The 14,753-nt window shown below is 36.0% G+C and overlaps 1 protein-coding gene across 1 annotated transcript in view; it reads left to right on the top strand.

Moving 5' to 3' along the window:
• Nucleotides 1-14,753, top strand: part of LOC145687377 (cytosolic carboxypeptidase 6) — a 2,130,613-nt gene that overhangs the window by 1,428,663 nt on the left and 687,197 nt on the right. Inside the window, exon 8 of the mRNA XM_081760832.1 lies at nt 795-906. Coding sequence (XP_081616958.1) covers nt 795-906 — 112 coding nt within the window. The remainder of the gene's footprint in view (nt 1-794; nt 907-14,753) is intronic.

The following is a 14,753-nucleotide window of genomic DNA, read 5'->3' as shown; positions in this document are numbered from 1 at the left end:
AAGATAAGCACCATTATACGTTTAATCATAAATGAATAACTGCATACACACTACATAAAATGTTGAATTGCTTGATATATATAAATGAAATTAAATTAAATATGAGTTTTACGTCCCACGGTTATGCCGTTTAGGCTAAAGGAGACGGTGATTATGAGAAATGAATGAAATGGTGGAATTAAGAAAGTGGCGGGAAACGGGAGAACCCCGAGAAAACTCACGAGCACGGTGGTTGTCCACCACAAAGTCCACACGGCGCGAGCTGGGATGGAACCAGAGACTCCAAGCACCGGAGGTGAACGCTCTACCAATGAGCCACCGCGCCCCTATTTGTTATATATAAACTGTATGTATATAATTTACTGAATTTGTTGTATGCCGAATCTGTCACCTATTTTCCTGACTCCTACGTGACTAAATCGTCAGTAGTCTTTTTGTTGGCACAAGATACTCTGGATGAATTTTTGATCGAGGTATATGTGTTTTGAACTCTAAATTGTATGGGCATATCTTGTATGGGCTCAGTGAGAAATTGAACGTTGACCCGCACACGGAACACACACAAAAAAATACTGTATTATTTTATGAGAGCTGTTATTTGAAGTTACGTAAACCAAAATTTAATTTGTTCCATTTAAAAAGTTTAGCATTTCATATTTCCAACGATTTAGATAAGAGGCGATAATTTTAAATATTTAGAATGCTTTGTTTTTAGTAAATTTGTACATAGAATTATGTGTTGTATCTTTGTATAAATATTATCTTAAGATTTACATACTATCTTAACGTTTTAGGTCAACCCTAATGGGATTTGATTTGAATAGAACGTGGCATCAAATATCCAAATGGGCACATCCTACACTAGATGCTGTCCATAGTATGATATGGGAACTTAATCGAGATCCGGTAAGTGTTATGATACTTGCCAATGTTATAATATCATACTTCTGAAGAATAGATTATTACTGTTCCTTATGCAATGTTGACCTTATGAATTAGATATATTTCTGCCTTATGAAATAAGAAAACTGATGGATATTCTGTATTTTCAAACACACACACACACACACATATATATATATATATATATATATATATATATATATATATATATATATATATATATATATATATATATATATATATATCGTTCGTTAGTGAACATTTTCTCTTAAAATCAACAAACTTTCTAGTTTCTGACTCATTGACACTCGCTACAAATTATCAAAGTTCTGAATATCCAAACATATGCTGGTAAATTATTATGACCACGCAGTGAGACTTATAATTTTGTTGTTGTTAATATAGCCAGCCCTGCGTTCGTTACTCCACACGATAACTATTGAATGGATGCAATCTTTTAAATTCAGTTTGTGCTAAAGATATCTAGAGAAATGATCTCGGCAAAGTACTTTAATGGAATCAATCCGTTAGCCTATTAACGAAAAAAGTTGACCCATATTCCATGTATGTAAGATTTATTTTATGCATTTATTTATTTATTTTTGAAACTGTTGGTCATAAATCATTTTCTCTTGGAAAAATCTACAAGGAATAATTTACTTTTGGAACGGGTTTTCTTTGGATGGAATTTTAGGAAAAAGCCTTGTAATTTTGTTCGTTTTTGTCAAGAAAATATATCATTAACAAGTGCAGCAAAAGATATTTAGTTTAAGAAATTTGAGGTAGAAAGTTTAGTGTGGTGGCCCATACCTTATAGTTTGTATTTTTTTTCTTCTTGAAACATATACCTAAAGCGATCATCTGAAGCGGGTTAGTTAATAGAGTCAGTCCTTTTGCTCATTGACGCAAAACGACGATTTCAACGACGGCTATATAAGGTCCATGTTCCATACACGTAAGCGAACTTATTATTATTATTATTATTATTATTATTATTATTTTGTGCTGCAGATGGCTAGAGCAATCACAGAGACCAAGTTTTGTCGCAAAGTCAATTTTAGAACATTATATATATATATATATATATATATATATATATATATATATATATATATATATATATATTGCACTCTTAGATGAGGCATTGTATCCACAACTTAGAATGTATTATAATATTGGATGTTTTTTATATGTTATAGGTGAACGAATGGTATGCAGCATATGCAACAACAATTCAATTTAGTTCAGATAATAGAAAGGTATATCACACAGTAATATTTTGCAAACAACATTACTAGATCTGTATTAATCGCACGTGTGGCGCATTCCAATTGCAGCTGTGTTAACCTAGATCTGACTTCTGTTTCAAATTAAAACATTATAATAATTCAATACATAACCCTGACAAAACAGTCTTTTAAAAAGATTCATGCGCAAGGTTATTTTTTTTAAGTGTGCATTGTATTATTTTCATTTATCCGAAAAACATGTAGATACAAAACACTTCCTTCCTCTTCTGCTTCGTCAGCCAACTTTTCCGTTCCTGGTGGTACATCTCTGATTTCACTAAAAGGAATGAAATGAGGTTAGTATCTACCATGTTTTTATATAGCTCACGAAGTTAATTACCTAATAATTCAACTACTACGTGATAATGCACATAAATAATTTTCTGACTGATACAGAGACAATCATTAAACAACGTGCACAATTCTCTAAGTAAAAACCGTATACAATTTGTTCGTATTGCTATTTTTTTTTTTTTTTTTGAACAAATGTGTGAACTAACGAGGAAGGTCCATAAACCGTGAGAGTTGAATTTTGATAAAAATTTGTGACAAGATTCAGTTCGAGTTGCTAAGTAACGTAGTAATAGTCACTCGATGCGCAAATGCTTCGTTGAGCTGCTACACCGATGCCATCTTGAAATTCAGTAGGTAATGACCAAGAATACCCTTTTGGCACAAAAATGAAAAAGCTTTTGATATATCTGACTTCAGTATTGTAAACCAAGTTAAAGCATCTATATGTAGGAGTACTTCCAGTGCATGATCGCCATTTTGAAAGGCGCCATATTGAATCGCGGTCAAATATTATAAATGGCAAGGGTGTCATGTGGGGTATCAAATAGGACTGGAATTTACTCTTGAATCCATTTCCGCAACCAAAGTTTACATATCTGTTTTCACTTCAGAGTTAAGAGCTCTCTTACCCACATATAAAAACTGTGTGAGTTAGACTTGTGTTATGAAACACGGTCGTGCGAGCACTTCCAGGGTTTTAACTAATGCCGTAGTTAATGCAGTACAATAGCCACTATACCAATCAGATCTTGAGACTAAGGAGAGAAATCGTTAATTAAATTGAAATGCCTGTAGTGAAAAATGGAATAGCACCACTGTAACGTTTTATACCTATTTCAAAGTGCGATGGAATAGACTGCTCGTCGATGAAACGCATGCCTAATAGTACTGACGAGCAGAAAATACCAAAGCGATTGTTCGGATATATATTAGAAAAAGATATTGAAAATGGTGAATATTAGTTGAACGACCAAAATGGTTCGGATTCCACTATAATCAGTAGTTCCATGTCTCCTTTAGCGTAGCAGGCATAAATCTGGGACTTTGGACTGAATCAAACCAAAATCTATTTTAGGAAAAATCTATTTTATATGGTCCGTTATAGTGTGTTAAGTTTTCTTCTCCAATCTTGAAACCTCAGGCAAAGACCATCATTGTTGCAGAATATTGCGTTCTTTTCCAATACTCGACAACCTATAATATACCGTGCATATTACGAACTTAAAATACTTTAATGTAATTATTGCTAGTTTGTCTAAATACAATCGATTTAATGCTGACGCATTGAACGCACAGCCCATTCTTAGAAGAAGATACACCTGGAAACTTGGAATTTACTTTTCTTGTGTCTGTTCTGCTATTAGTGATAAGAGAATGCATACACACCTGCTAAGAATAGATGGCAATAAAGATTATTACAAGATCCAATACCAAGTTGCAATCCATAAAACAAGCCTCTTTTTTGCTTTTTCCTTCAATATTAAATAATTAAATATCTGCATCTTTCCACCTTTGACGATAAAACACTTGCTTATAATAACGGCAAGACTAGTTTTCATATCAAGTGTGATAAATAACTAATCGTAGCAGGTGTTCTCTTGTTCGGTGTACAAGTTATATGGCAGAATTTTCATAATGAAAATGCGTTCTGTTGTGTATCGTCAATTTTGTGCGCCAGTCCTCAAGGACATGCTTGTATATGCATGGCAGAAATGTGGGTACGTCACAGGAGCAATAGTTGGTTCATTTACAAATGTTCTGGAGCAGTGCCTATAGCTTAGGGCCTCATACTCTTGGGGGCCCAAAAAATTTAAGGAAAAAATGAATGTACAGTTTCAAAATATAAGAAAAACAATACATAAAGTAACATCTATATATAACAACCGTGCTTCGTTTGTGTAGACCCCTATGATGCAATTAATGGGGCCCCTTCTGCTAGCCTGCATCGTAAAATATAACTGGTTTCTTTATTTCTGTATATAGGGTCCTACGTTCATCTGGACACATAAAGGGTCCCATTATCTTCAGTAGTTTAGGGCCCCACCAAACCTAAATCCAGCTCTGTTCTGGAGACTAATAGAAAATAGTGTCTGTGGTCATGAAGATTGTGACAAAAGTGCATTTGTTAAGTGTTTGTACTGCTCCACGATAGTGTGTGATAATCACTTCGTTTTGGATCTCCATCACCACAACTGAAGAGCAAAAGGTTAGTAAGTTAATATTTGCGAATGTGCATCGGTTTATATTATTTTTCTAATATTTTTTCTATTAATTTTCTAATAACTTCAAGACATACTCTTGTAAAGTCATATGTGCCGTTGCACCTAACTTATATTACAACCTTTAAATACTATGCATAATCGCAACACACATAGACTCATATATATATATATATATATATATATATATATATATATATATATATATATATATATATATATATATCACACTTTGAAATAGGTATAAAATGTTACAGTGATGCTAATCCATTTTTCACTACAGGCATTTCAATTTAATTAACGATTTCTCTCTCTAGTCTCAAGATCTGATTGGTATAGTGGCTATTGTACTCCATTAACTACTGCATTAGTTATAACCCTGCAAGTGCTCGCACGACCGTGTTTCATAACACAAGTCTAACTCACACAGTTTTTATATGTGGGTAAGAGAGCTCTTAACTCTGAAGTGAAAACAGATATGTAAACTTTGGTTGCGGAAATGGATTCAGGAGTAAATTCCAGTGCTATCTGATACCCCACATGACACCCTTGCCATTTATAATATTTGACCGCGATTCAATATGGCGCCTTTCAAAATGGCGATCATGCACTGGAAGTACTCCTACATATAGATGCTTTACCTTGGTTTACAATACTGAAGTCAGATCTATCAAAAGCTTTTTCATTTTTGTGCCAAAAGGGTATTCTTGGTCATTACCTATTGGATTTCAAAATGGCGTCGGTGTAGTAGCTCAACGAAGCATTTGCGCATCAAGTGACTACTACTACGTTATTTAGCAACTCGAACTGAATCTTGTCACAAATTTTTATCAAAATTCAACTCTCACGGTTTATGGACCTTCCTCGTAAGATTGTTTTGTGTGCAGTATACCGGTTATTTCCTCTACCCATCTATTTGTCATTGTTAGTTTAAAAACTAGTAAATAGTTTTCCGATTGCTGAGGGAAAATGCTTTCTTTATTGATTTTAGCTATTTGTTAAATTGCTATTTGTTAAAAATATACCACGTATCATTGACTTTAACGGGTTTGTTTCATGTATTTTCTGATAGTCCGTGTTCCGAATAGTTTTTGTTTCGATAAAAAAAGAAAAATAATAACTCTAAATTCCAACTTCGATAACCAACTACTCGTGAATCCAGTGAATGAGCATGATATATCGCCCATGTGAACAAGCAAGTCAAGGTCTATGTCCATGTAAAGTTTAGTCCAGATCAAATGTCATATGTAGATCATGTACGATATATATACTTTGTAGACTATGGTAAGCAATGAAAATACGAGGGGGAGTCAAATGAAAACCATTTTTTTTTAAATATTATTTATTGGTCACACAGGGTACAGAAGTAAATCACTTTTCAACATAGTCCACTCCTCGTTCAATGCAAGTCCGCCAGCGCTTCGGAAGAGCATGAATACCTGCAGAAAAAAAGTATTTTGGGCGACGGCGCAACCACTCGTCCACCGCGTTGCGTACCTCTTCATCGGAGTAGAACTTCCTGCCGCCACTCCTTGCTCGCTCGCTTTGTTTCAGGCTGATGGTAATGCACCCATGTTTCGTCACCAGTGACGATTCATGACAGGAAGGCATTACCGTCACGTTCAGCACGCCACAAAAGGTCTTCGCACGCATCAACACGTCGCTGTTTCAGTTCAGGCGTCAGTTGTCGGGGCACCCATCTTGCAGACACCTTATGAAACTGGAGAACATCATTCACAATATGATGTGCCGATCCATGACTCATGTGTACACATGCTGCAATTTCGTCTATTGTCACACGGCGGTTTTCCAAAACGATGGCTTCAACGGTGCATTTGGCTACTGGGGCTGCCATTTTGGAACTGTTGTTGCGCCGGTGTTTGTGCATCTGCCGGCTTCTGCCACCTAGGAGACATCCGACATACTATCGTAAGTAGGCATGCCAACTTACAGCTCACTGGCGCCATATGCGGTTTTTTTATTTCTACTTTTATGGTTTTCAGTTGACTTACCCTTGTATGTTGATTTAGAAAGAACAATCTTTATGTTACAATGATATTCACATTTAATCTAAATTATAAAATAACTAGCAGAATGTCATTTTTTGAATAATATATATATTTCGTCATTATCTTTGAGTGCAGAAGCTTTTCGACTAAAGAATTGTAAGTAATTGAGATATACAATTTCCTGAAATTTCGAATCGCTGTATAAGACCAGATTTTTTTTGTGGTCTCAAAACAGGGTTGATCGTTTACGTAGCTGCAGAATTGATATTGCATCAACAAGTTTTGAACCAACTGAATATATATATATATATATATATATATATATATATATATATATATATATATATATATATATATATATATATATATATTCAGTTGGTTCAAAACTTGTTGATGCAATATCAATTCTGCAGCTACGTAAACGATCAACCCTGTTTTGAGACCACAAAAAAAATCTGGTCTTATACAGCGATTCGAAATTTCAGGAAATTGTATATCTCAATTACTTACAATTCTTTAGTCGAAAAGCTTCTGCACTCAAAGATAATGACGAAATAAGATGTAGAGGGAGATAAATGTTCTTAATGGAAACGTTATATTCAACTTGTACTACCTGCAAAACTGTTTCACATAATCAAAGATGTTTTATTTACTTATTTATTTCTCATGTGTTATATTTTCTAGTCATTTTTGCCCCACCACACGATTCTTTTTAAATGTATACAAGGATTACAATCCAGCGTGATTGATTTCAAGATGATGTCGTTCTAGTGCAAATAATTGGTTTCTCTAATGACAACTTCTCATTGGTCTCAAAGTTTGTACCGCATTGTAAATAGAAATCTTATATTGACGTAGTATTGCATAAAAGGTTTGCATTGCGTGTATTTAGACGACATGCTACCACGATATTTTTTTTTTTTTTTTGCGTTGCGAAATATTTGAGTTGCTACTCGCTTACTGTCGCTGGCTACACATCTGCCTCAATTTTGGGGCCGCTGCGGCTCAGTGGTAGAGCGTTCACCTCTGGTTCAAGGGGTTGTTGGTCCGATCCCAGCTAGTGTCAAGTGAACTTTGTGGTGGACAAACACCATGTGCGTGGATTTTCCCAGGGTTTTCCCGTTTTCTCCCACTTGCTTTATTCCACCATTTCATTCATATCTCATCATGACCGCCTCCTTTAGTCTAGCCGGCATAACCATGGGACGTGAAACTTAAACATTTCATTTCATTTTTTCTGCCTAAATTTTGTTAGGTAAAAATGTTTTATCTTTAAGCCAAATAAATAGGGGTTTCGACATTTTTGTTTCTATTTTGACTTTATCGTAAAATGTAGATGATGGATTCAGGTTTAATATGTATGCCAATTTCTGAAATTTGCGTGTATTCTATTTTGACAGGAAATATAAACGACACAGTAGTTACACAGAATATATTAAGTTGCAAAGACCTGTCCAACCTAGGCTGAGATTGAAATACACGCGCGGTATCACCTACTTGATTAGCCCTTATGACATAATGACTAGCCCTAATGATTTATCCTTAAACATTAATTAACTGAGGCCTTCATATACGCTCCGAAATACATCTTACACTTGAAAATTGAACTCTCCCACTACGTGATACCTATATCTTCGTAATTTACAGTACGCCTTGATGCACTTACATGGTCTTCACCTGAGGAATTTATATTAGATTCCGAGTAGAAGTACGTGCACACAAATCCCAAAATAAATGTTAAGTTCGTGCTTCTCTGCCGAAAAGAGTTAGTGAACTCGAAACGAGCAATGTTTACAGACATTTCACAAAGGTCATTGCATTATCTTTATTCATATCATATAAATAGTTGAATGAAGAGAGTAAAGCAGACTTCGGTCATAATTAAATAAGTTAAGTGGTCTTAGGAAGACGTAAGACTGGTTGCAAACAAAACTGAGGTTTCATACGTATTACGCTTCAATTCGTATATATGACAGAGAGTAAAGATTCACATCTGGATTTGATGTATGAGATGTAGAGATGCGCAGCGAACTACAGTTTCATATATATACTAACGCCCTATATATATATATATATATATATATATATATATATATATATATATATATATAGGGTGTTAATGAACTATACCGACAATCTGTAAGAGATGATTCCTCGCATCGAATCAAGAGAAAAAGTTCACATAGACCTATGGCGAAAAGTGCATAGTTTCAGAGCTAGAGCTGTCCAAAATAGCGAAAAAAGCTAAATTTCAACAGGCCCTATTTCGAATTCCAGAAACTGAGATTGGTGATCCTTATCAGCGTAAATTAAGTCACGCATACACAATCCGAAAGTGCATAATTCATCAATTTAAAATAAGTGTGCAGGTATTCCCTTTAGGGTGTAATTCTTAGATATGCTCTCAATAGAATTTTCAGATATACCCTGATTTCAAGGTGGTCCAAGATAGGCAGGAAATAAGCTTTGACAACAATGGACATCCAATGCTTTGGAGGGATGTCGGAAGTGTTAGGAACCGGCAGCTCCATGTTTTTTTTTTGTGTATGTGTGTGTTTGGAATAATGTGTGATGCGATGTTTTCCGTCATGGTATATTTCACGTTTTCTTCACTTATAAGCGTGAAAGAAAACATCACAACATGCATTTCCTCGAGTACAAGAGACCGTGCTGCTGACGATCCTTAACACTTCCGACATTCTGCCAAAGGATTCCGCGTTCACTGCTATCATGGCTTATTATTTGCCTACTTTGGACCAATCATAAAGTCAGAGCATATTTCAAAATTCGGTTGATTGTATGTCTAGAATTTCACATTGCAGGGAATACCCAGTACACCAATTATTGAACATTAATGAAATATGCTTATTTGGATTGCGTATGCGTGACTTTCTTTGAGCTCCTCCGTGGCTAAGCGGTTAGCGTACGCGGCGGGAGCTCATGTGATTCGGATTCCACGTTAGTCAATAGGTCCACGTCTCATATAGCCACGTTTGCAGAAAAGGGACGTTAAACTCAAAGTCAACTCAACGTGACTTTATTTACGCTGAAAAGAACCACCTTCCACAGTCTCTCGAATTTGAAATAGGGTCTCTTGAAATTTGACTTTTTTGCGACTTTGGATAGCCGTAGCTCAGAAACTATGTGCTTTTCCCCACAGGTCCATATGAACTTTTTCAATTATTTTCATGTAAGGAATCACCACTTACAGTTTGTCGGTATAGTTCAATAACACCCTGTATATATATTCATAAATATAATTCAAATGCCAAATTCAAATTGTGAAGTTACCGGGCTGGATGTGTTCAAAGTTTTCAGTTAACTTTTCCGAGGTATTATATCTACAAGTCATAATATTTTTATGTGAACATTACCATAAGCAAGCACATTATGCATATTATAATATTTTTAAAATTTATTTTAAACATGAAGAAAAAATATCAACTCATAATTTAAACTGGAATCTAATGAACAGCATTAAATGTCGACAAACAGCAATCGGTAGTTTCCTTTTAAAAAATGTCATGCAAGAGCAGCGTGAACAAAAGGCTACATAAAGAGTTTTCATTCTCGGTGCCTCATAATGGAAAGCAATAGGATAATTTGTTGAGAGCTGTACAATTATGTGCTCAGGCATTCCTATTAAGTTAATTGACTTCCAACTTGGGTTCCATTATATCTCTTTCTCTCTCTTGCTCTATGTCTTGCGAACAACGATCTTGCACAAAAGTATGGTAAACAATTACCGTGACTGACAAAGAGTGTGAATTGTACTCTCAGCGTAAGATTTCCTTTTCTCCCGGTCAAAATTACACAAAGAAATTTGAAATTATCTTGATGACTCTTTGAACATCTGTTTGTATTTTCTTCGCAAGTTCAGAAACAATATGCTAAATAAACGAGAAAAGATAAATTGTAATTATTCATCCAGAAATTAACTTGTTCTTTGTCCTTTGCTCTTTCATTACATAAATAAAATGAATGAAAAATAAATAGGCTCTCAACAGTGTTTCTTTGAGTTCATATGCGTCTGTCAAATTGTATTTGAACAAAATTTTGAGATATGCTTCTTGGATGTACTATTTAGTAATCGCAGTATGTTTGATATAGTCTAATACTATGAAACTACTATTGTGAATACTACGAAAGTTAGGAAATAAAACAAAGGAAAGTCACTTTAAAAGTAACACAAAATCTACTGAAGCTCGTTAATGGTAAGTACTAGAGGAATGAAAGAATCATTGGTCATTCGATATGCCGCTCAATAAAAGATCCATCTGCTTCATAACGAACGCATGTACGTTAAACTCTTGACGTCGGTTATATAAATTCTTCACACATCCAATGAGCTCCTTGTCATCTCGAAACTGTTTCCCATGTAAATGACCCTTCAGTTGCCTAGTTTCGTCACACGTGATGACTCCATGAAAGCACTGTTGACAGTCCTCAGATAAATTTTGGAGAACATCATCACATACATTGTTCCTGAGTTGTACGTCAACTCACTTTCAAAAGCAATGAAAATTAGTGAGCACGTTTTGCTTTCTGAATCTCAATCGATGGATCAGCGTTAGCTCAGATCCTTTTCCATATCTGTGTTGCCCGTGATCTCTCTCTTGTTGATCCATCTGTCTTTTAGGATGAGTTCCTCAATAACTGGTTCTTTTCTATCGGTTGTGATCGTTGATGGCCAGTGATGTAATTCCAGATTTTTGATTGGTATATGCTAGACCGTTTGCAAAATTATTTCAGGACGCCCAATAAACAATCGTACATTCGAAAATTCAGGCGAGTATAACCTGGATTATATACAGATGGTGATCAGAAAAATGGAAACACCTGAACGAAATTGCAACTTACCAGATTAATATGGTGTCAGGCCACCTTTCGCCTTCAGAACAGCCTTGATGCGACGTGGGATGGAGGCATAGACGTCGTGAATGGTAGCAAGTGGAATTTTACACCATTCCTCGTGCAGGACATTGGCCAGTTCTGTGAGAGAGGATGGAGGTGGAAATCGTCGCCGGAGTCGTGTTTCCAAGACGGACCAGAGATGTTCAATTATGTTGAGATCTGGGGATTGGGCGGGCCAGGAGAGGTGTTGAACTTCATCCCGATGTTCCTCAAACCACACTGCAACAACGCCAGCAGAGTGAATGGGTGCATTATCATACTAGAAGATGGTGTCATTGTCCGGGAACAACATCCAGACAATAGGATGCAAGTGGTTCCCTAAAATTGCGACATAATCGTTGGCAGTGATTCGTCCGCTAAGTGTGACCACAGGACACAATGAAAACCATGATATGGCGGCCCACAGCATCACCGAGCCGCCGCCATGTTTCACATTTGGGCGGAGACACTGCAGATCATATGTTTGTTTGGGAGTTGTCCACACATAAACACGGCCCGTGGTTGGGAATAGGGTGAAGGATGACTCATCCGACCATATCACACGTTTCCAGTCCTCAACGGTCCAAGTTGCATGGTCGCGGCATCCTTTGCGGCGTGCAAAAGCGTTATGGTCCCTGATGAGCGGTTTGGACGTGCAACACGACCCCGTAAGTTCATGTCATGTAATTCGCGGCGGACTGTGATTGTCGAAACAGGGTGGGGAAGGTGCTGATTGAGTTCCTCCGTCACTTGCTCCGCAGTGGCACGACGGTTCTACGTGACAATGCGCTTTAATACCCGGCGTGACCTGTCACTCATAGTTTTCTTCCGCCCACTGTTCCGCTTCCCGGATGTGGTTTTCCCGTGTGTTGTGTAGGCCGTCATCACCTTCGACACTGTCCCACGCGACACACCTAACACAGTAGCCACCGCCGTCACACTCACTCCACATAACCGCACACCAACAATTTGCCCTCTTTGTAAATCTGAGAGGTCTCCCATTTTACACTACCTCCGTCTGCTGCAGCCACTGGACACTGCTGTTCCACTGCGCCCGAAGTAGTATGGAGATTGACCTAACACACCACCACCAGCGGTCCGGCGCTGCGGGCACCGCGACACCACCGCCAACCCATACATCTGACGTGTTGCGAACTACAGGTGTTTCCATTTTTCTGATCACCATCTGTATATCTTCATGAATGTTAACAACAACAATAATTATAAGAGGGCGCGGTGGCTCAGTGGTAGAGCGTTCAGCATTCGTGCTTGGGGTCCTGGGTTCGATCCCAGCCCCCACAAAGTGAATTTTGTGGTGGACAAACACCGTGTGGGGGGGGTTGCTCGGAGTTCTCCCGTTTCCTCTCACTTTCTTCATTCCACCATTTTTCATTCATTACTCATCATCACCGTCTCCTTTAACCTAACCGGCATAATCGTGGGACGTAAAACTCAAAGGTTTCGTTTTCATTTTCAACAATAATTCTGGCAACATATGTAAGAAATATCACTGCTTATTTGCAATTTATGATGCTCTGAAAATCGGTTTTAGGATGCATACATTCAGTAGTACAATATTTTTGGAAAATAGTACAACTTGTAATGTTCAATTGCATTTTTTGTGTATACTAATAGGGTGTTATTTTACAGGAGTGTTTCAATAGTTCCGCTCATCAGTCCATCATGGATCTTATTGGTTCCTACAAAAATTAGGTATATATACTAATCAAGCCGTAGATTACACGTGCATATAAAATGACCAATATCCATTGAATATTCCATGAAAAGTATATATTAAGAAAAAATTCAGCAGTATGAAAAAGAAATGTTTATATCATTTATTAGCAAGTGTAAAATTTATGTATGGATGTGTATTTCGTCTGTATCTTGTTTGACTTTATATCATATTAACCTTCTGAAAGTCCATTATCAGTTTCGTTGTCTGATCTTTTGTAATTGATAGAAATATATAAATTACGGAGTTGTTGAAAGGAACAAAAAATATTATTATAGAAGGTATTACATGATTCATACAGTTGTAAAGTTTCACTAACTTCTAAGGACATATTCATTAATCTCAACTATAATAATAATAATAATAATAATAATAATAATAATAATAATAATAATAATAATAATAATAATAATAATAATAATCACAGGTGGAGTATCAACCATTTAGGTGATTTAATTATTTTTTAAACGTCAACATACATAATTGAAAACAAATAAATGACGATGCCACATTGAAAAATATTTAGATTGTTTTTTCATTGCAGTTCTATATTTTAAATTTAATGTAGATACAGTTGTATCTGAAATATTAGGGAATTTCCGGAGTAGTGAAAAAATGTTGATGTGGTTACTAGAATAGAATGGATAGTAAGAAGACTTATTTAAATATATATATATATATATATATATATATATATATATATATATATATATATATATATATATATATATATATATATATTCGTATTAAACAAATAATTGGCGAAACGTTTAATGTAAGAAAGATTAGCAAAATTTCAATTAGCTAAATATTTTCTTTGAAAATGTTTAACGGCTTAAGCGCTAAATCCCATAATCAGTTGTTCAATTTTGAGATCCACTGGCCTATTGAATAATACGTGAAACGTTCATTACATATATGCGTATAACTCCAATAAGAGACCGAGTGTGCACCAAGTATACGCACACGTCCTTTAAAGTGTTGAACATGTGAATATTAGTAAACTTTTTTTTTTTTTTTTGAAACATTGATTTCCACGTGAATATTTAATCATTTTCGCTGAGAAGTCAGTTACTTCACAGAAATATACGAAGCGCGTATTTTACTGTTTTAGTAGTATCAATGCATTATCTGATACTTAAAGTATCCGTATGCTACATACGCACACCCCTTTCTCGGCTTAGAAGCTACATCATGCCGCTGGAGTATATTTGTCATCTAACGCATTCCGTATATTGCAAACGTCCAACTGTATGTCACACTCTGACCGTCTATATGCAATTTCGTTTCTTTCGTCATGTGTGACGTCACCTAAATAAGTTGCCATGATCATGAGCTTATCCCACTGAACCATATGTCATGCTATTTTTCCTATTTCACTTATTATTTGTGTCATATTGTCCAAGTGCAA

This window comes from Thermobia domestica, chromosome 6 (genome assembly GCF_964235325.1).
Source record: "Thermobia domestica chromosome 6, izTheDome1.hap1.1, whole genome shotgun sequence".
Classification (NCBI taxonomy): domain Eukaryota; kingdom Metazoa; phylum Arthropoda; class Insecta; order Zygentoma; family Lepismatidae; genus Thermobia; species Thermobia domestica.
The sequence above is the reverse complement of the archived record's forward strand: the minus strand, read 5'-3'. Positions and strand labels throughout refer to the sequence as shown.